General features: G+C 46.7%; 1 protein-coding gene across 3 annotated transcripts in view; it reads right to left on the minus strand.

Moving 5' to 3' along the window:
• CEP350 (centrosomal protein 350) overlaps window positions 1-22243 on the minus strand; it is a 2433119-nt gene that overhangs the window by 2000809 nt on the left and 410067 nt on the right. For all 3 annotated transcript variants that reach the window (XM_069641456.1, XM_069641455.1, XM_069641457.1), the window contains one exon: window positions 945-2077. In XM_069641456.1, coding sequence (XP_069497557.1) covers window positions 945-2077 — 1133 coding nt within the window. The remainder of the gene's footprint in view (window positions 1-944; window positions 2078-22243) is intronic.

Below are 22243 nucleotides of genomic sequence, written 5' to 3' on the forward strand. Positions count from 1 at the left end.
CATCATCGGCTACTAGATGCATATTGATAGCATGCAACTACACAAAGCAATGTCATATTAAATGGTCCAAATATGGTCCTCAAAACTGTATGTCACCAGAGTATCCCCCTGATTCAAAGGCTTCCTCTCCTCTCAATCCTAGCACAGTTGCCCTTTACATAGCACTTCTATCCCTCTGCGCTCCTTGGCCATAATGCTCCGAAACTATTTAAAAGGACAATGAGCATGATAATGCAAAACACTTTAATATATACAAATTTAACAACCACATTTTCCAACCCATCAAAGAGAAAGTGACCATTCACAAAAGAACTATCAGAAAAATGGGGGCCCTAGATCTGCAAGGGAAATACAATACATACATCACCTGTCAAAAAAAAGAAAATCACATTGGATCATCAAAAAGGCTCTTCACCTACAAAACCATTTGTCCTAAAGACCAGACAAAAAGGCCCACTGGAGTAAATATGCATACATCCATAAAATAATTGTGCAGCACTCATCACATGGCAAAAGACAAGTGCCCTACGAAGACCCACGGAAGATTAAGCAAAACATTAATCTGTTAAAACAAAGGTACCCACCAAAGTACTTGAGCACAGAATCGCCTACATCTGAGAGACAAAAGACAAGTGAAATTCTTAAGAGCAAAAACGATCATCCACCCATCAGAAAGATGCGCAAGACATTAACCCAAAAGAAATAACAAATCTCAACGCCTAGAAAGCGACAGGTACACATCAACCCATCAGAGACAAACTAACCCATCAAACAAAAGACTCACACACCAGTACAGTCAACTATCACTACAAGAACACATGCATGATTAATAAGGTTGGTTCATACAATGAGATAAGCACAAATGAAGTCATACAACTTGTGGACATTTACTCCAAAAAATGCTGATTCCAGCAACTAATTTATGTTCGTCATGGAACACTCACCTTTCCCGTAGCGGAAGGATTTTGCATAGATGTTAATGACGCTGTGTGGGCTTCCTTTTGCTAGCCCCTCCCATAGGTTATCTTCCTGGGCTAATGACCATGCTTTGGGTGGAAGTGGCAAGTAATTCTCCACATCCTTTTGGAACTCTTTCATGGGTCCATAAAGAGGGCCCTCAGCTACACAGAATCCTCTGCCTTTCAGGGCTTCAGCCATGTTTTGGGGTGAATGGTCAAGTGGAGTTCCCTCACTCTCAGAAATGGTTCCTTCACTAAGTAGAGGTCCCTCACTGATTGACCCTGCACTTGAATCATGGGATGATACAACTTGGTGCTCTGGGCTGGTATGTGTAAATTCCTTGTTCGGTGGGTCCAGATGTTTTTGACTTTGTAGGGTTGGTATTTCTTCGTCTCTGTGACCACCTAAGGATCTTATCCCTAATCCGGTTACAGCACTATGAGGCCTGATGGTCTGTGGAAGCTTCTTAAACTCATGTAGGTTACCAACCCCAGGCAAGTCTGCATCAAAGGTTGCATGGCTCACACAGGTATCCAACATCTTCTGTATGCGCGTAGAGAACGCGTCTTCACAACGATCGCGCACCGGGGGGCTCACTGGTTTTGCCCAGCGTTCCTCTTCCTGAGAAGGACGCAATACATCCAGCTTAGAGTTCCATGCTGTGCTGTAGTTGATACTGCCGCACGCCAGCTGCCTGGCTTCACTTTCAACACGGTTGGATAGAGATGCTGCTGTTGCCTTCAGTGCCTCAATGCGATCAAGCTTCCGCTGGTACTGGCTTGTACTGGGTATGGCCACAGGGTCATTCTGGGAAGTCCCTGAAGATGTGTAGGTCTGCACTGGCAGGCTTAGGGCTCCTCCAGCTGAGTAGGAAATCTGCTTCTTGGTGGACAGTACAGAGTCTACATCCTTCCTTAGGAATCCTATCTGCTCTAGTGTTAGGAGACGTGAAAAGAGACCCCCTGCATCTAATGTAGGTGCACCAGGAGTGGTTTGAAATGCCCCGCTTTCGGTCTGAGGGGGGAAAAGCGAGAATCTTGAGGACTGAGTAGGAAGCAGTGAGGATTTCGGGCTAAGACGGTCGGGCTGCATCCAAGTAGGATCCATAAGATTACTCCTAAAACAGAAGAACATCATATCAGAAGCTGCATTGCAATACATCTTGAGTAAGCATTGTTCCTATCAATGGTCTTTCAAAAAAGCTTTTTGAGAAGCGTCAATTGCTGCTATGTACGGCACATTCACCTGGAACTCAGGGAGACATTACACTATCAGACGCACGCCTGCAATTAAGAGCATTCACAACATAAGCCAACATGCATATATTCAGAGACGCATCATAGCACTGCCAGACAAATATATAGAGGTTCAAATAGCATTATTTGATTGACTAGGTTGTGGCACTGTGCAAACATCCAAATATGAAGTATATACGAACAGCACTGCCAGACAAGTGTCTAATGTTTGCAACACTCACAGGGCTAACGGACACAAACCTTTGCAGGAGTATCAGGGCTTGCAAAATCTACTAGTCCACTCGCATTGGCGAGTAGATTTTATGAAGGGCGAGTACCATTTGCATGGTACTCTACCTTGTTGGCGAGTATGAGAGGTTTGAAACCTTTGACATTTACTGCAAACAAACTTTGTTTAAAGTAAATGACAAATAAAAATTACTGTGCCTGGCTGGCCTTTGGTTGCCAACATTGCACCAAATATGAAGTGTGCTTATGTTGACATGCTCCACTTTACAGAAAGCACTGGTCAATATGTTGTCACCCATCACCATGGGGCAAGTGCATTTCTCTGAGGTCGAGTATGTTAACCAAGGAACTCACCCTGCAGGACTAGTGGGATTTTAAAGAATTTGCTAGGCCCGAGTATGAAAAAGCACCAACACAAGCATAATCAGATGCCCGAAATCATTGGTAATGGGGCCATAGGAATAAGCCTATAACAATGGGCATATAATTGGACTTTCCTTCAATCATTTCCAGGATGTGTTTAAGCAAACAATTAGAGCAAGTGAAGACCCATCTGCAGAAGTATCCTAATTTTATGCTTTTAGTTTACAATAAAAAAAACGACGTGCTTCAATCATATGATTACATGGTATTTCAATGCAATATTGCCTTAATAAGCATCAGTTATATTTTTAATTACTTTCAAATATAACATATCAGGTTCGACATCTGGTGAGGCCTACTAAAAACAGGCAAGATACAAATACATAGGAAAACTGGTAAGGCAGCAACACAATGGGAGTGATATGTTGTTGGTGTGTGTGTTTTTCCTATTGGAATGAGAAACAAAATTATGAAATATTGAAAATCGAATTTATTTCATATGATCAAAGAGTGAAAAGCAGAGTCTGTTTGTGGATACTCACAGAATTTGCTGGAACAAAAATGTACAGAGGTGCATGTTTATAGCATAAACTTGAAGCTCGGAAGTAGCCATTTTTAAGTTGAAAATCTTGTTTTGCCAGTTTGAAAAATAGATAGGTTGAGGGTACTTGACAATTAAATTATCAGAGGCTGATATGGATATATCATTGCAGTGCTGCTGTGTGTGTTACAGGTCTGCATGAATCACTGAGTCTGGATTCAAAAGATGCTTTCTCCCCCTGCAAATGCTCACATCACCAGGCCTAGGAACCCCCAAGTAGTGCTGCTGGACTAGCCTCCTCTTCTTCACTGGCAGCAGCTCCAAGGAGGCCTAGCTGCTTTGAGTATGCCAGGTACTGCATTTGAATGTGGACAGCATACTGAATACCGATTGCAGCACATGCTGGATGTGAGCCAGAAGGAAGGTTCGCGAAGAAGACACTTGATACTACAACAACGATTTGGCAGCTCATTGTCACTTCAAAGGAGGCAAGCCAACCACTATTAACAGGATAGGTGGCAACATAGTTGTGCAAACCATGCTGTTGGCACAGGAATAAAGGGTGGGAGTGGAGGGCTCTTCAGTTAGTGGAAAACTAGTTGCAACAGCATTTACATGCCTTAAGATAGATTTGAGTGTATGTGTGAGCATATAAATGTCAGACATTTGTTGCCAAAAGAACTAAGGAAATGTACTGTCCATATGTAGATGTATAGAGGCAGCCTATGCATCATGGCAAAAGCCATGTAAAAAAGAACCCAGAAATTATCGTTTTTCCTGCGTCTACACCGATTGGCTTCATTACTGTTCAATATCACTGGCATGAGTTGAGCCCAAGTGGAAACAACTGGTAGCTGTGCCACTAGTGGGGTACCCACTTGGCTGGCTGCTCCTTCCAAAGGACGATCATACAACACGTCTGTGGTGCACACGCTGAGAGCATGACTTCTTCAGAGAGCAATCAGACATCCCATGAATGCGGATACATTTTAATGCTAAAGTAGTATTTATCAGATAAACAGCTCCAATTGGTTAATTTTTCTGCTATTAGATGAGGCCTTGGTCCGTTTGCTCTGAGGTTGCTGTAAAAACAACTCATGCAATCTGGGTTCTATCTCTACATTATATGATAGTTTAAAGTTTTTATGTCCACCTTTACTCACATTGTAGTTTAATGAATGCAATAATCCAAAAACTTCCAACGTTTTTGGGATATAGTTGCCCAGTTAGCCACTTTAACTGCTCAGAAAAAAGAACAGAAGCCCTCTCCCCACTATCTGTGAAAACCCACCCACACAAAAGCAGATGCTTGGGTCAAAGAAATAGAAGGTTGCTTGGGTGAAGAACTAAGGTAGTTGAGATTATGTTGGTAAGAGCAGTCACAATGTGGAGGACCAAGCTGCAAGCTGTCTGAAGATCTGGTGTGGAGTGTGATGAACTAGGGGTCCTCACCCCAAGGGCATGAAGGGGCTCTGCAACCCGGGAGTGGTCCAGGGGTAGGGGGGAGTTGGAGCCCAATGTGTATGCCCCCTCCTCTGGTCAAATCAAGACCCCCTGAGGTGGGGACTGACTAATCCATAACCATATTTCCAAATTTCCAATATCCCGCCCCGCAGCTATATATATATGAGGTAAGTGGCAAGTATTCCATGTAATTCAAAATAGCATTAGACAGCCTCAGTTCCTTTATTCCGGGGGGGGGCGTATGCCACCAGCAGGGATCCTCAAAGACATGCTGCCAGGCGAAAACAGGACTTCGATATCAAACTCAATGTAAGGAGGTGTTTTTCCAAATCACTACTGATCCTGAGAAGCCAACTTCAGTGGGCATGAAAAAGTTTCCCACAAACGACTAACCAAACTCACTTGATAATGTAAGGTTTAGACAACGGAGATGAACAAATAACTTAACTCTCAGCAATGTTTAGAGATCAGGTGTCCTCTTAGCCACACTTTGAAGGATTCCCAGATTGTGATGTGATTTCACCGAGCCTTGGTTCCGATCAAAGAACTCCTGTATTTCGATCCGGAGTGATTCGTGGAGTGAAACGTCACGTAGGAGGTCCGGGGGCATTCTCCATAGGTGGCGTTCTGGGTTGGGGGCTCCAATAAGGATCTCCACCACCAACGGCGAGTGGTCCGAGATTGTTCTGGGTAGTATGGTGCATTCTTTCAGGCCGGAGGTGCCGTTTGTGGAGCAGAGCCAGTAGTCAATTCTGGAGCTTGATCCGTGGACATATGAATGAAAGGTATAGTCTCTAGTGTTGGGATGTAGTTCTCTCCAGGCATCCGCTAGTGGCACAGAGGACATGGCTTGTTTAATGGTCAGTGCTGCTTTGCAGTTCGAGCGTTGTGTCGTAGATGTTCTGTCTAGTTCGGGATCCAATATTGTGTTAAAATCTCCGCCCCATAGCACTTTTGAGTCTTCTGTTGGGGGTATTAGTGACACTATATGTTTGTAGAACTCTGGTGTGTCGACATTGGGGGCCGTAGGTATTTATAATTATTAGTTCCTGACTGTGTAGTAGCCCCCATATTATTACAAATCTTCAGTTTACGTCTATTTTGGTTTTTTGTACTTGGAATCCGAGTCTGCAGTGATTTATTGTCAGGACTCCTCGTGATTGCGATGAATAGTTTGTCGTGAACACTTGTGGGCCCCATGCTCGGCCGAATGATTTGGCCGTTTGTTCTGTGGGGTGTGTTTCTTGCAGGAGGAGGATGTCAATTCTGTGCCTGTTAGCATATACAACTATTTTCCTTGCCTTAATTGGGTTCAGGAGCCCCCTCGAGCTCCAGGATAGGAGTCTGCTGCTACGGGTTATTTGTTGAGTAGCCATTCGTGAGTCTTTTGCGGTATGTATATTACTGCCTTGATGCTGTGATAGTCTTTTTGTTCCCTCTGCAGCTTTGCCAGGTTTTTATTGTAGTTGTGCAAACTGGTTTTAAATGTTCAAACTTTTTGGCAACAAGCCATTGTCTTGTACAGGCAACTGGTCAGTTTCCCTGCCTTCCCCTCCAGCACCCCTCCCTCCCCATCCCCCCCAATCGGGCAGTGTGTCCCATAAAACCATTTGCAACGTTGCTGATGAAAACTTCAGTTAGGGTGGTGGGGGGTGATCAAGTGGCCCCATCCTGTTGGAGGGCCGTGGCTATCATTGACTTGTAGTGCAGTGAGCTGCTGCTTGCGATTTGGGTTTGTTTCAGGACTCTTTAGGTACTTCCAGGATGTGGCGTTCAATGTATGTCATGGCATCCTCTGGTGATTCAAAGAACTGTGTTCTGCCTGCGTGCTGAATACATAGCTTGTTGGGGAACAGCATTCCGTATGTTATTTTTCAATCTCCGAGTGTTTTTTAAACTGGGTCGAAAGGATCTTCGTACAGTTTGTACTCCCATCAAGAAATCCGTGTATATGTGGATACGGTTGGATTCAAAGGTTAGGGGACCATGTTCTCTGGCCAGGCGGAGGATATGGTCGCGATCTCTATAGCCGAGTAGCCTGGCTATAATCGTTCTTGGTGGTGCTCTGTGTTTCCGGGGGGGGGGGGAGGGGGTGGTGTGGTGGTTGAACTGGTGCCCGATGCGATCTCTCCATCAGAAATTGTTTTGAGAATTGTGCGTCTGGAAATAATGAATGGAGTAGTTCTTCCAAAAAGTGCTCCATGGGCATGTTGCTCTTATGTTCTGCCACCCCAACCACTCGTATGTTGTTCCGCCTAGATCTGGATTCCAAGTCTTCGCATTTGTTTTGGAGAGCTTTGATTTCTTTTTGGATCTTGTCCGTGGTTTTATTTTGGGTATTGGCAGTGTCCTATAGGCTGGAGACCCTATCCTCCGCCTCAGTGACCCTCGTGTTTAGTTTTTTAATGTCTGTGCGGATAGAGGCGATGTCACCTATGTCGTCTAGTTTAGTGTTGATGGCTGCAAATCCTTTTTCCATGACTGCCATGTATGGGGCCATGTTTTGTGTCGAGGGGTCTGAGGGGAGGGGTTGTCGGGTGGTTTGGAGGTTTCTGTGTTGTAGTCTTGGTTGGAGGTGTTGGCGAATGCATCCATTGGACCCTTTCTCTTCTCTTTGTTCTTGGCGCCACCTGCCATGCTTATGTGTTGGTGAGCTTAGTTAGGAGTTGCGGGGGATATTGCGTGCTGATCCCCTATTTCGGATGTTGGTGTTTTGGTGCTGGAGATTGTGCGAGCCTTGTCAGCCGGGGGTGTGGGCCTTTTTTTTCTGGCCTTACTAGTGGTTTGCCTGTGGTCTGCTGGCATTGGGATAATGGGGGTGGTGGCGCGTGTGTTGTAGTTGGCTATAAGTGCCACTGATGGTGGTGTTGTAGTATGTTGCCCCAAGGAGTGGGCAGCGGTCCGTGGTGGTGCCCTGGACCAAAGGATTATGTGTGTCTAGCAGTCAATGGGGCAGAGGGGGAGGAGGGCCCGCGGTCCAAGTTCTCAGTGGGACCCGCGGTAATAGCGTCTCACTCCCACCTACCTTTCTGGAGGTCTCCGTGCCAGGAGTGCTTTCTGGTTTGCAGGGGGGCTCGTCCGCAGCCGGGGAGCGGTGTGACCTGTGCGTGAATAACACATCCAGGCGTGCCCTAGAGGCCCGCTGCGACCCGATGCGGTGAGCAGTGAAGTGGTGCTGTTGCTGCAGAGGCTGCCGCTGTCACCCGCTCAGGTCTCGTGAAGCGGCGGGCGGTGTGGGGACGCTCCCTTCACTCGGCCCCTCTGGGGGGTTGTTACCATTTGTGGCTGCGCAGTGAGAGGCAGTCGGGCCGCCGTGGGAGGAGGGAGGTCCTGTGTGTCCCCTCTGGGCTCTGCGCCGGGCTTCGGCGCAGGACTCTGGTTCTCCAGGGGATTTTGGCGCGAAAACTCGCAGCCGTTGGGCGGGCTTCCTGGTTCTTACAGGCAGTGTTTTCAGGCACAGAGCACCGGAGGGGCGGGGGGGGGGTCCCCAAGTCGCTCGGCTCCTGCAGGGGATGTTCATACGTCTCTCCGTTAGTATATATCTCCCAGCAGCACCGCCGTTCCGTGGGATATTGGGGTCAGGATTTTAGCGGCCGCAGAGCTCCCTGGTGAGGCGGCCATCTTGATCGGCGCGTCACAGTGCTCCCACCCCAACATTTTCAATAAAGGTTTTACAAATCGTATCCATTGCATCAGTGTCATACTTTTGATGCCATGCCTTCCCTACACCACACAGTCGGCAGTACCTAGACCAGACTGGAGGACCTGAAGTGAAGCCTCCTTGCCATCTTTAACCAGAGCCTCAAAACCATCCCTCATGTCACCTGCAGGGATGTGCAGACCAAAGGTCAAAGTAAACTTTGGCCAAAGCACAGGAGGCACTAATGGAAAGAAAACCCTTCCCCAGGAATCCAACCGTTCGTTCGTCCAGTTTAGAACAAAGAGGGGAAGACATTGTCTTCCGATTGGCTGCGGCCACCTGAAGCTAAAACGGGAATAGCGGATCAGAAGGGGCCACCCTATGCTTCTTGGCCAGATCCCCATCTACGGTTGAGAATGAGGCCTATTTTGACCATAATTCAAAAACTGGTATGCTTCTTGGCCAGATCCCCGTCTACGGTTGAGAATGAGGCCTATTTTGACCATAATGCAAAAACTGGTGCTTGAAATGCTGCGTTAAAAAGGTAGTGGGGTCGCTCTTGGTGGACCCTCATTCAGATTATCGGTCAACTCGAACTGAAGCTTGGGTCTAGAAGGGGCCGATAACCCTAAGTATCAAGCACCTTAGCTATCAAACAATGAAAATAAGCCTGGGGTTTACCCGGGGTGGGATCAGGGAGCCTGTCGAATTTTGGTGAGGTATCCATACTATTTGCCTCTTCCAAAACAGCTGCAAAATCCAGTAGGTCCCCTTCTTACCCGTAAAATGTGTCTGGGAAATCCCCAACATCCCATGGACGCAGAGGTTCCAACCCAAAGGGGATGGGCTCAACCTCATCAACCTCTTCATCATAAATTACTCCCTTAAGAGACATAAATGCATCCGAAAGGAGCAGGATATACTCCAGAGGAACTATGGCGGCAAAAGTTGGTGCCAGGTATGCAACAGAGAAAAGGGTCAGATCTGGAAGACAGATGTCGGAAGACAGCAGTGCCGCCTCAAGATGGATCCTTGCCCGTATTCTGCGCAGCCGAGCACAAGGGTATACAGTTGCAGCATTTAGTGTAGTCTCTCGCGGCTCACAGCGGACGCCGATGGCCCCAGTGGGGCGAAGGCTGAAGTCTTCAGAGCCGTGGTTGAAGCCTCCAACCCTCGGGTATTGGTAAAGGTGTCTAGCCTAAAGGTCTCCCATTCCTTACTGTTTGAGGAATGGGTGGCAAAAGGTACCTGTGGCGCCTGCTCCTTAGAGGAATCCCTGGATTGGTGACTGTTTCTGCAAGGAGGAAGAAGAATTAAGTTTTGAAGACCTGCCGGGGGAAGAAGACCTATGGAATGCTTTTTTCTTATTGTCCTTGCGGACCAAGACCCTACTTCAATTCGACATTCTGTGCTGCGTGACCTTGAACAGCTCAGTTTGTCATCTTTCTACTTCAGAAGAAAAATTAATAGTTTTGTTGCCCATTCACAAAGTGCCTTGGGGTGCATCGAATGGCACAACCCGTAGTCCTCCGTGTCATTGTTAGGGAGAATTCTCTGTTTAGGCTGAATTTCCTAACCTAGTGAGTCCCCCAGCAGCTTTGCTGGATTTTTGGGGTTTATTTTTTTCTCCTGCCAAGAGTGAGACTCTTATCCTCACACTTGGACATGATTTGAGTGCGTTTCTTTGAATCTAGATGTGTTTAATGGGCTTTGGGGTCTTTTACTCCATAGGGCTTCATGTGTTTTTGTGATGTGTGTTACACAGCATCCTCCGTGCAGTAACACAGGGGTGTCATAGTCACCCCCCAGTATAGACTCCATACCCTGGGACTGACTACTGTCTCCCAGGGCATGTAAAGTCACCATTGACTTTACTAGTCTTAAATTCTGAACAGAACCAGTACAAACCATCATATTGTGGACGTACTGGCTGGGGCAATTCAATTGCCCCGGGGTCCGTTAGTCGAGGGGGCACGTCTCCGTCCCCCCTGATCGAGTTTTGGCTGGTGGCAGTGGATACTACTTTTTATATTCAACTGCGAATATTTTCCTATGGGATTTCCCATTGTTTTAGGCTACCACCTTTATTTAATTATTTACGGTAACCTCGAACATACCGCCGGTTTATTTAATTAATATTAATTCTCCGGTTGGTGTTTTTTGCCAAAACTTGATTCTAAAATGGCGTTTGTGTTCTCTTCTGTGACTCCAACCCAAGTCGAGCCCTTTGTTCCACGTTTTGGCGGGCTTCTCCACAGAAGCCCTCCAAAGTGGTGCCACTCTGTCTGGGGTACTTAGGAGGGGTGCAGGGGGATTTAGGCACCCTGGACTGAGTTGCCTAGGCAACTCAAGTCGCACTCCGTCCTGATTGGCCCAAGTGGCGAGCCGGCCGGCTCACCACTTAGCATGTTTGAGCGACAGCTAGGCTGAGTGAATGGGGGTTTGCTGCATACAAGCAGGACGTTGGGGACTGGAACTTCAGAAGTCGCCACAGGACCTACGAATCCGACGAGTGAGAAGCTGAGCCGACCTGCCACGACACCACTACCGGTGGAGCCCTGCTGGACTGCCTCACCACTTTTCCCAACTACAGAGGAGATCTCCCGCCGGAGAGTCTTCTTCCTTTGACTGGTGGGGATAACCAGTTTCACCGTCTTTTCGCCTTCCCGACGTACCTCGTGGCCGCCTTGCCTGTGCCAAGCACCCCGGCAACCGGGATACCACGTTTTACCACGACCGCGAAACAAAAGGTACCACCTTTAACTGGAAAACTCTGCGGCTGGTTTCTGCCCTGGTAGTGCAACGACCTTCATCTTTCCTCCAAGTCGAGATCTTCTCTTCCCCTGGATGACGACGCAACTTGCACCCACTACCAGGAACAACTGCCACCGCTGGAGGATCCTTCCCACTAAAGGTACCGTGTCCCGCCTGGCTTCCCTTGCTACCGACTGTACAGGGTAGATTTAGCCCCCGGCTTTCAAACCTGGGTTAGTCTGGGACACCCTGGCTAAACTTTAAGCCCCTCTAAACTCTTTTTGAACCCTCTGCAAGACTTTCTAAGCCTAGTGTAACTGTGTGATCTTGGGCGCATTTGTGCTCTGCTCTCTCTAAGAGTGGGCCCAGCCTTTGGACATTGGCTCACGAGTGACTTTTGCTCTTCTGCCTTGCTAATAGTGTTCCTGAATCTTAGAGTGGTGTACCTTTCCATATTCTGTCTTTTTCCCTCCCTTTCTCACAAACGTATTGGAGTGCAATCTAGTTAAGCGCTCACCTCTGTATGAAAATAAGTGGTGTTTTACTGTGACTTATCTGATAAGTAAAAAGGGGTGTATATATTACAATAGTAACTGTGTTTAGAATATTTTACAATAAGAGTGCTGAAGTGTTTCAAACAGTGTGTTTTTAAATAAATAATTATATACTTTGATACCAAAGCTCTGGTCAGTGTTTGCTTGTACTATTGTATCTGAGTGCCTATTGTGTATACTTTGCATACTGCCTAACTCTTCTTGAGGGAAGTCTGACTGCTCAGCCACAGCTACCAGGTAAATCTGGGTGGTACAGACTGCTACCAAGTGGGTTTACTGCCAACACCTGTAGTCTTAAATCTTTTGCAGTGGTTCCTAAGCGAACTGCACAGGTTTCTGCCTAACAATCATGCTCATCTCACAGGCAATATAGACAGATCCTGTGAGGGTTGGAGACGGACAATTGACCCCCACACTCGACACAGGATGCAAAACCGGAAGATTCAAAGCATTCAGCAAAGCACACAATAAGAGAATTCAAATTGAAACCGTGTTCCTGAAGCAAGCAGAGTGAGCTGAAAAAAGGAACTAAGCTAATGGGGGCCGTGGGCGCCTCAATATATAGATGTACTGGCATCAATGTCATGTTGGGTAGAGTTGCACTGAGCCCCCTAGTGACAGAACAGTTTCCATCTGCGCTGGGGAGATAAAGCTGAGGAATCTATGGGAGGAAGGAATCCATTTGAAAGGGGTTTGTTGTAAAGTTCAAATCAACAAGTGATTGTCAAACAAGAAGTGTCCACAGAAGTAGGCACAAAAGAACAAATTATTTACCCCAGGTAATGTTCTTTCTGATAGATTTCCCTCCCACGGATTCCTCATCTTAAGATATATCAATGTTCCGCTTTGAAGTGTCTAAACTTTTTCGACAGCAGAGGGCGTTGTGCGGCATCAAGTCTATGTCCTTCTATAGTTAGCATTCCCGTGTCCGGACGTGACAGGTCAGCCTTCCTCCCACCAGGGTCCTGTGAGCAAAGTGCTCAGAGGTTTTAGGGCAGTGAGAAGGTGGCTGCATGAGCAGTTGTTCCTCCACAGCCTCTGGGGGCATGTGAGAACCTCCTTTGTCCTCCCTGGGTAACCTGACCTCTCCCCCTTTGGCCAAGAGAGGAGTAGTAGCGAAAGGATGGCGCTCTCAAGGGCTATGTAGGCAGGTTTTGTTGCAGCTGACAAATGGCTGCTCCGAAAGAATTTGGCTGCAACCTTTGAAACCTGTAACTTTTCTAGGCTGTCATCTGCCTTTGGTACAAAAAGGCTGGACCCATCAAAGGGCATGTCCAGGAGCCTTGATTGTATGTTGGGGGAAAACCCAGACTTTTGTAACCACACAAATCTCCTGTTCTCCCTGCACTCAAGCCCATAGACTGGCTGAAGCAGTCTGACTCAACAAGGCCTGAGTTAAGGGACTGGCAGGAAGTATTCTTACCATTAGTGATAAGGTTGTTAAAGCCATCTCTCAATACCCTTCAGGAATGTTTTCTGTTGCCTGTTGCCTGGGAAATGACATTCCATAATGTATAAGTGTATTTTGCCAGAGCACAAGATGCATTAATGGCTTTCAATGCCATGCTTCCAGTAGAGAACACCCTCTTAGCCAGTGCATCGTATTTCTTATCGTCTATCTGGGGGGATGGTCAGATAAGCTGCAGCTTTTAAGCTGAAAGTAGCTGCTTGCACCACCAAACCTCTCTGGTGAAGGGTACCTGGAAAGGAAGTCGGGGTCAACAGAAGGTCTGTACTTCTTCAGCAACTTCCTGTTCACAGCAGAAGCGGTGTCAGGTTTTTGTCAATTTTTCAAAATTGATTCCTTAGTGCTGTATGGAAGGGCAGCAGTGGCTTCTTAGGAGGAATTCTACCCAAAATGACTGTGGTCATACTGGGTAATGTCCTTAGTGGCGGCAAGGATAGAGTTTAAGACGCTCTGCATCACTCACTGGGCTGTGCATAATACAGGTCCAGAATACCTCATGAAGATCGAACAATACTGTCCAAGCGAGCAGTTGCACTCTGCATCACAGCTGCTTCTAAAAATACCAAGGTACCAGCGGGCTCAGCTAGGGGGTGGGTGGTGGTCGTTCTCAGTTTTGGCTCCCAGACTGGAACTCGCCACTCCCGGCCCCATAGCTATGAGCCATTGAGGACTATTTTCCTTTTTGTAGGGCGCTGAAAACGTATTAGTTCTGATCTTCCAATTTGGCTCTACTTGTTATCTGTCGCTGTCTTTCTTGATGTACTGCCTACCCCAGCGCCTAGACACCTCTGGGCTTTAGTTTGCGCGTAAAAATATTTTCATAAATAAATGAGGAACGATGGTGTTTCTTCAACTTGTTCCGTGACAACGAAGAGGAAGAGTGACAGGAATCGCTCCTGGATCTTGACCATTTAGAATGCCGAGTTTCTTGGCCCTTTCCGGTGGAGCTTCTACCTTCGAAGAATTTCTTTTCGAAGGTGTAGAAGATGGAGACTTGGAAACCAACCGACCTACAGAGAACTTTGATCTTCTCTCCTTCAAGGCCTTTCTGGTCAATGACTGGCAGGAGCCACACTCAATGACTTCATGTTCTTCGCAAAGGCACCAGAGATAAATTATGTGTGGATCAGTGATCAACATCTACGAACCACAGTCCGTAAATCTCTTGAAGCCCGTCTTCGGTGTAGACATTGTGGAGATTTGATTAAAAAACCGAGTAAAGATATCCGTTGAGATTCACTGAGGCAATTCGAACCGTTCCAAGAGCATGCTGTAAAACTGAAGTGTGGCAACGGACGCAGTGCGTGCTATTTATACTATCACGTCACGTCCAGGAGGTTTCCTGCAAAGGAATGGGGCATCATCCAGGGATCCCCTAACAGGACTCCAATGCCCAGGTTCTTCTACCAAAGGCAAAGCTCGGGTAGCTTGTAGCAAGGACTTTATGCCCAATGTTATCAAATTGAGACCAGAGGGATTTGAAAACAGGTATGCAATTCATCAACCCAGCCCCTCCAAGCCTGACCAGAACAAACCACAATCACAGTTAAGTCAGGTCTGGTCGAGAAAACTACTCAAAGGTTGAGGCCTTGGAGGTCTGGGGACCACAGGAGCAGAGGCTTCATTGGGCAAGGCTGCATCCCACTGTTCCAATCTACATCAGTGACATGATTCCAAAGGGCAAGAAGGACTTGGGTTGAAGGTGCAGAAGAGGGTCTGCTTCAGATCCCACAATGCTGGATAACCCACAGGATGTTAAAGACCTGATGAGTCATAGAACACAGGCTGCAGGTATGACACATTAGAAACTGTAAGGAAGGCATGGTATCAACAGTAAGACAGACACAACTGACCACAGTTCAAGGGTGTTTATTGAACTACAACAAAGATATGATAAATGCTCATCTAATCCTAAATATACAGATGGGTGCAAGCCACAACCATCAAATAATAATAATGCATTCCTAGTGGTGTCTTGTCAAAATAAAAGGGCCTATACTAAAAAAAAAAGAAAAAACTATTGCCAATCCTTACCTCTAAATACAAACAGCGTGGGAAATAAGGTTACAAAAAGGAAAAAGTGTTTAAAATGATGTCAGGATGTTCACGCCGTTGGCCTCCCTTCCCCACATTTCTACCACTGGACAAGGTGGTTTCACTCGAGCATAGCACAGTCTCTGGCTTCATTAGCACAAGGACACAGTTCAATCATAACATTGGGACCTTCCGTATGTAGGTCTCTTTACTCCTTAAAGTCTCTTCATTCAGAGGGCCTGATGCAACCAAACAAAAACAAGTTATTTCCCTCTTTGGATTTCTACACATATTCACTTTAGGTGATTCACTATTCACCCGGATCACCCTAAGACGGGCTCAGGTGTCCTTAGCACAATGTCTGCCAGATATTCCTTCGGGTGACTCACGGTTCATCACGGATCACCCTCAGCCAGGCTGAGATCCCCTTTTAAATCAGAATTAGTCTCCCTCAGCCGAGCTTGGACAAATTTCAATCAAGTATCGAAGAAATTCGAATATGCACAGGGTTTAAGCTAGACCCGTTGCAGGACCACTTCAATTTTAAAATTCCTTCTCTTTGCATTAAGTCCCCTTCGGGTTTGGATACCTAACAGACTTTCGAATGAGCAAATGAGCACGGATGTAGTGCCGGACCACTCCGTTTACAGTATCTATCGTTGCTTCAAAGTTCTTTCACTCATTTAGTGCATTAATTATGCTTGCATCACTTGCCACATACGCCTCATGCACTGTCTTCTTCAAATTCCTTCATACAATGTTGCTCTTGCAACTTTGGGTTCCAGACAGCCCGGGTTGGTATCAGTCTCCCCAACTCACCTACTGAGCTGCCTTCACTTGCTTTTCTTTGTTGTAGGAGCCAAGGGCAGTACCACAGCAGCAACCGCTTCTCCCTGCCTTGACTATCGATCCGGTAGAGCCCTGGGTATCCTCTACGCACAATGCAGGAGTTCTCAGCTTTAATTCCAGGTCTTACGTTTTCTATTCCCAAAGGCTCATAAAAGTTAAGGTCTTTCGGTGAACAGGTCAAGGGCTCTTCCTTTGTGTTCCTTTTCGGTCTCGCCGTCTTTCGACTTGTATTAGCCTGGCAGAAGGGGAGCAAGTGCAAGTGGATCTAGGTCACCTGGCCTAAGCCCCGCCTACCTGGTTGCCGCTCTTTTTCCCCACTTAGCAAGCCCCGCCCACCTGGTGCCTTCCTGGTTGCCGCTCTTTTTCCCTACTTAAGGAGCCCTCCAGCCTCTTTTCCTTAGCAGATGGGGAGCAGGTGCAATTGGATCTAGGTCACCTGGCCTAAGCATCACCCACCTTCTTAGTCCTGCCTCTTCCTTCCTGCTCTTAACTCTTAGATCAAGGGCGTCTCTCGCCCGGGCTTCCGAACCAAAGGGCAGACAAATAAAAGGTATTTGCCTGTTTGGACCTGTTCAGACCAGGAGAACCCAGGGCCCGACCCCCTGCTCAGACAGCAGTTAAGCATGCACCAACATGCGTATACTCCCTCTGTGCCCACAGGCCATACCCACCCCCCTTTTATCCCCCCATGATGTTGACTTGTGCCCCCCCCCCTTCTCGCACCCAGGTGTTGCCCGTTTTGCTTGCTTCTACCCTGCTCCCCCTCCAGCCTACTTCTGCAGGAGTCGGTCCTGATACATTCTGGTTTCACCATCACCGTCTTGTGGCCAATTCTGGATTAGACTTTTCTCGACTTCATTGATTCATGGTGTGTCAACCTTTCTCAACTCTCATGCTGGACTTCCTTTGCATCTTGTACTCATGGTGGCCCTGAATCATGCTGTTCCCATCTTCATCTTGTATCCTGGCTTGCAACATTATGTGTAACTACTGACTTCTGCAATTGTATTTGCTCTCCCCTCTTGCTTCTCCACTCTTGACTGCTTACGCTCCTCCTCTCCCTTTCCCTATCTCCTCCCTGTATGCACTTACTCCTCACAATTGTCCCTGGGCCTAGTATGATAGCAACCTTGTCTGTCTCCTCGCCCCTCCCCTTACTTGTTTTTTTTTTCCTCTCCCAAAACCCCTTCAGCACTATCTGAAATGTCGTCAGGCCTAGTACGATAGTCGCTTGTTTTGTTACTCCCCTCCCTTTCTGCACCCCTCTCCCTCACCTTTTGTCTTTCTGCGGCTCTACCAGAAATGTCGTCAGACCTAGTACGGTAGTCGCCTGTCTATTTCCATTTCCTTCTCACTCTCCCTTCCTTATCTATGTCTTAGCTCTTGCACTATCTGAAAAGTCCTCAGGTTGAGTACGATAGTTTATTTCACATCCTTACTGTTCATGGCATGTAAGAATGTCATTGTATTCTCCCTTGTCCCCCCCTTGCCTTGAAGCGCTTTGAAACACATTGTGTATAGGCGTTATATAAATAAACTATCATATAATAGCATATATTAAACTGCCATCTTGGAACTGCTGCTTCCTGATGTGCTTTGCCTCACTCAGAGTGTGCTCTCATGCTCCGCCTTTTATCCGTGTGGGGGGAGTGTGATGGAAGTCCGGTGTGTGTAATGATCAGTAATTGCCTGACCCTGCGCCTCACCACCGTGTTGTGACATGTCGGGTATACAGCTCGGGTGTTAATCAGTTTTCCCTCATAGTGAGTTGTCCGTGGGAAAGTGTTTGCATCGGAAAAGTGTGGGGGAGGGGGGTGAATCCCTAAGAATCCTACCTGGCAGGATGGGGTAAATGGGTTATAGGGAAGGGGATACCACGTCTCGCCGTCCAGTGTCCCACTTTCACTCCCCGAAGACCCCCCCCATCCAGGTGATCCTCCCACACTGGTCCACACCCCCAGGAACTGGATCCAAAAGCAATGGCTGTGTCGTCCTGGCCACTTGGATGACAGATCCCCGGGGACTAGCTGGCGAGACCTTCAGGTTTCTCACAGAAACCAGGGCTATGCTCCAACAGGACACTTCTTGATATAGAGCATCAGACCAGTAATGTCCAGGGCCCACAAGGAAAACGCAATGTGTGTTTCACTGCACCAGGCTGTGTGAGATCAAGGCACAGGAGAAGCCCCCCACCCCCTCTTTGGGTAGTGGATGCCAGCTACATCTCCTCTTCGGAGCTCCATGAAGTTAACCTCAGTGATGCAAGTCTCAGAATCGGTTATGGCCTCCAGGTCGAGGGAGGTACCATGGAAGGTCTACTCTGTTGACAGAAGAGCAGCACTTTGCCTTGCAGTAGACGGTGTGAGGAATGATTTTACCAGCATCAGTCTTCCTGCATACATCTGTGGCCTCTTATGCTTTGGATCCTTTGCTCCAATGGTCAATGAAGAATGGCTCTTCATCTGCTCCAGATGTATGGAATCTGGCGCCTGGGCTTAGCCAAGCCCATCTATCAGGGGCCACGCAACATTCAAACCATGGGTGGCTGTCCAATTGTGAACAGCTGGTTCTGGTACAGCCATGACCTCAAACAAAGTCTAGGATGTGTTTTGGGACGGTCTGTAGTCCCAAACACAATCCAGTTCCAGGGACATGAAGTAGTTGTTCCTCGGGATCCAGCCAGAGCCTGGGAAGAGAACGACCTAAAGGACAGTAAATCATAAAGATAAGCCTTAAACAACATAGACAGCCATTTTTAGCACTGAGGTGCACAAATAGCTACCATGATGTTAAAAAAAAAAAGAAAAAAAAAAGAAGTGCACAAAGATAAAAACAAAACAGTACCACTGCCACCAGCCTGCATATGCTTTATTTTGTATGGGGCAAAATACCCACAGGTCACAAAAATGGGAACCCAGGATTTCCCTCCAATTCACTTCTTCATGGAGGCAGTAGTGCTATAATAGATAGAATCAGTGCACAGGGACCCTGTCCATCATTTAAGAACTGACACGTGCCCCAAAATTAAGTGAATTAAGTCAGGGTGGGTGGTTTAAAAAGACCTCACTTCCAAAAATGAGGTTAACATCTCAAAGAAATAAAAGATTTAATTAAAGTAGACAGCAAATATGCAATCAATCACTGGGTATCCCAATGAAGTAGATGAGAAAGCTACAACAAGAAACTTCTTCCTCAACAAGGGACCAGCCAGCATATACAACATGGTCCCAATATGCCAAATCAGACTCTCAGAGCTTTACCGTTAGAGGAGTGTTTTGCCTGTATGCCAGAAGAGCCACAAGTCCAAGGGTTGAAGCACTGACAAGGGGCATCTCTGGTTGTAGTAAAAGCAGCTGTGTTTCACCGGTAGATGGCTTTTGCAATGCTGGTTGTCCTTGGCAGCAGTCTTTGGGTCTTCAGTGTGGGCTCCTAAGTCTTGGCGCCAGTGGCAGACCTGCAAAATGTCTGCAAAGCTCCTTATCTCAAATCCGGCCTGGGGGCTGCCCCAGTCGACCGTATCTGCACTAACTAAAAAGATAAGGGCTGTCCAATCATGGACAGCCACAAGCTCCACATCTACCAAGCAACGAACACTTCCTTGCAGGGATGTGTATTCGGTCCAACAGTCCCAAACCCAGCCTTTACCAGTTCACCCATACAACGGTACAGGCCCAGGAATCCAAGAACGATACTGGGTAATGCATTAACTTATATGGGATTTCTCGAAAGAAGGCAGGAAGGCTGCCAAAAAGCAAGGTGGCCCAAGGAAAGGCAAGGACTAAAACTACATGGCACAGTGTTAAATCCGTTTTTATGCCATCTTCTGTTAAGGATGCAACAATTACTAACTCTAGGGGGAATGACAAAACACCTGAAAAGAAAGGGAAGTCAAAACTCTCAGTGAAGGTAAGGTGGTCAGAGCAACATGGCTTAACACTCAGATAGGGGTTGTAGGTTGACATAGGGGTACAAATAGTGCACACAGAACTTCAGTAAATAGACTACAGTGATATACTGAACAATCTTTACTTAAGACAACCTCTGTGGGAGAAGTGAGGACTATCAATGGTGAACACAGTATGTACACCATCATATTGCCAAGACATGAACCATATGAATAGGGCCTAAGCAACCCAACCTCTCCGACTCCTCTTCTAATTTCCTCATACATAGCAGCAATGTATGTCAGGAAGGTGTATTGTGACAAGGAAGACTGAGTAAGAAAGACTCCAAAAGTACTGATATGAAGAAGAGCAGGGCGATGTTCACGGAACTGATAAGTACATGCTAGCTATTTTAAGCTAAAAAGTCAATCCGCCATATGGGGCCTATGACCCGAACACAGAAACAGAGTTGCACATGCTAGATAACGCCTGGCAGGATAGGGAACTGGGCTTAATTAAGAGCCATAACCGAACTGAGAAGGGGGTCTGGGACCCAAATATTGAGAAGCGAAGACAAGAGGAAGAGAAAGATATTCTTTGGCATAAGACCAGAGGAGTCCTGGGGAAGAAAAAGAGATCCTTTAGTACAAGTGATGAGAAGACCAGGGGAGAGAAAGAGATCCTATGGCACAAGAAGTCCAGGAGAAGTGAGAGATCCTTTGGCACAAGTTATGAGAAGACTGAAGAAGGAAGATATATCATTTGGCAAGTTGAACAATAAAAAGGCTATTGAAAGAACCTGAGACAGGCTTGGGGAAGGGAGACATTAGCCAATCTTGTTTTGAAGGTCAGGGGATCGGGGGGAGAAGAGAGACAGGGAGCGAGAGCCAGAGCGAGCGAGAGCAAGAGACAGACCTCCTCCCCATCTGTGGGCATCAATACAGAAAAGCCTAGTGACAGTAGGGGAAGAAGGATATTCCCCCATCATTTATGAACTGCCTAAAACATCCCGTAGGAGGGAGTCATCCTGTTATAAGCAGGGTGTAGTGTACTTTATAGGTTTCTGTTGAAGTGTAAGGGACGGACATAGTTTGGGACATAGGACAGTGGACTATGTTTTTGACCAACATTTGGACGTTATCCTTAGTTTTGGTTGAGGCGGGGAAAACCCTCTTAGTTATAGTGACAGTTAGGGTTTTCCTTATTCTCTGTTCAATAAAGGTTTGTGCTAACAAACATGTCACCTTTGTGTCCCGCGTCTACTTCTGCATCCTTAAACCTAATGGAATGCAGAATTTAGTGCAATGTTCTTAAGGCACAACCGAATTCTACTATATGTGGGAGCCCCCTGACCTGATGGTCAGCAACAAACACATCCAGTAGCAAAAATAGGTAAGAAATCCCTAAGCCCTAAAACACTACTCCCAATTGATTTAGACCTAAGAGATTATAACGGTATTAATGCACAGTCACTTTTAACAATACATTACTGGCCCTGAAAGGATGGAACCATGGTACATTCTATCCAAAAGCTTTCAGGAATCAAATATTTCAGCAACAGTTACCGTCTTGTTAGATTTCATGGAAAAATATATACAGCAGTTAGTGTTTCAAGTACATTTACCATAGCAGAAATTAAAGGGTTGCTTTTAAAAATGGGTATACAATCACAGTTAAGTGCAAAAATAATTAAACCTGGCCCATAGCTCTCCCCTCCCCCCACAAAGGAATCCAGGAAAAATGTCCAGTGGGAAGATAAGTACCCCAGAGTCAATTTCAGGAATGTTTGGGTTAAGTTCACAGTTCCATAGGAATTAATTGGAAAAGTTAAAGGGCCATCCGGTTTTAGTGTTAAGTATGTTCTACCCACAGGAGCAGATGTTGTGATGATCAACCCCAGAGAAGGCCAGAGCAGACCCCAAGAAAGAGTTCCAGAGGTCGGAAGATGGATGGACCAAGGCAGGGAAATTGCAGAATAGGAGCATCCCAAATTGAAGTCTACAAGAATTGCAGTAAAGACTTGCCTTCCAGGTATCTCTACCCCAGACAAGGGGAAGATCTGAGGGGGAGCATCTTGAATAATCATCCACCCCAGAACCCACAGGTATATTACTCACTGCAGCATGTTTGACGAAAACCATTCAAATAACAAGTCTGAGCAATCTGCGATTTTCCACAGGTGCCGTTTTCATGGTTCGTTTCTCCAGGACTTGCACCTGGACTCAACAAAGATCCTACATACCCATGA

This window comes from Ambystoma mexicanum, chromosome 1q, assembly GCF_040938575.1.
Source record: "Ambystoma mexicanum isolate Mex_15411 chromosome 1q, UKY_AmexF1_1, whole genome shotgun sequence".
Lineage (NCBI taxonomy): Eukaryota > Metazoa > Chordata > Amphibia > Caudata > Ambystomatidae > Ambystoma > Ambystoma mexicanum.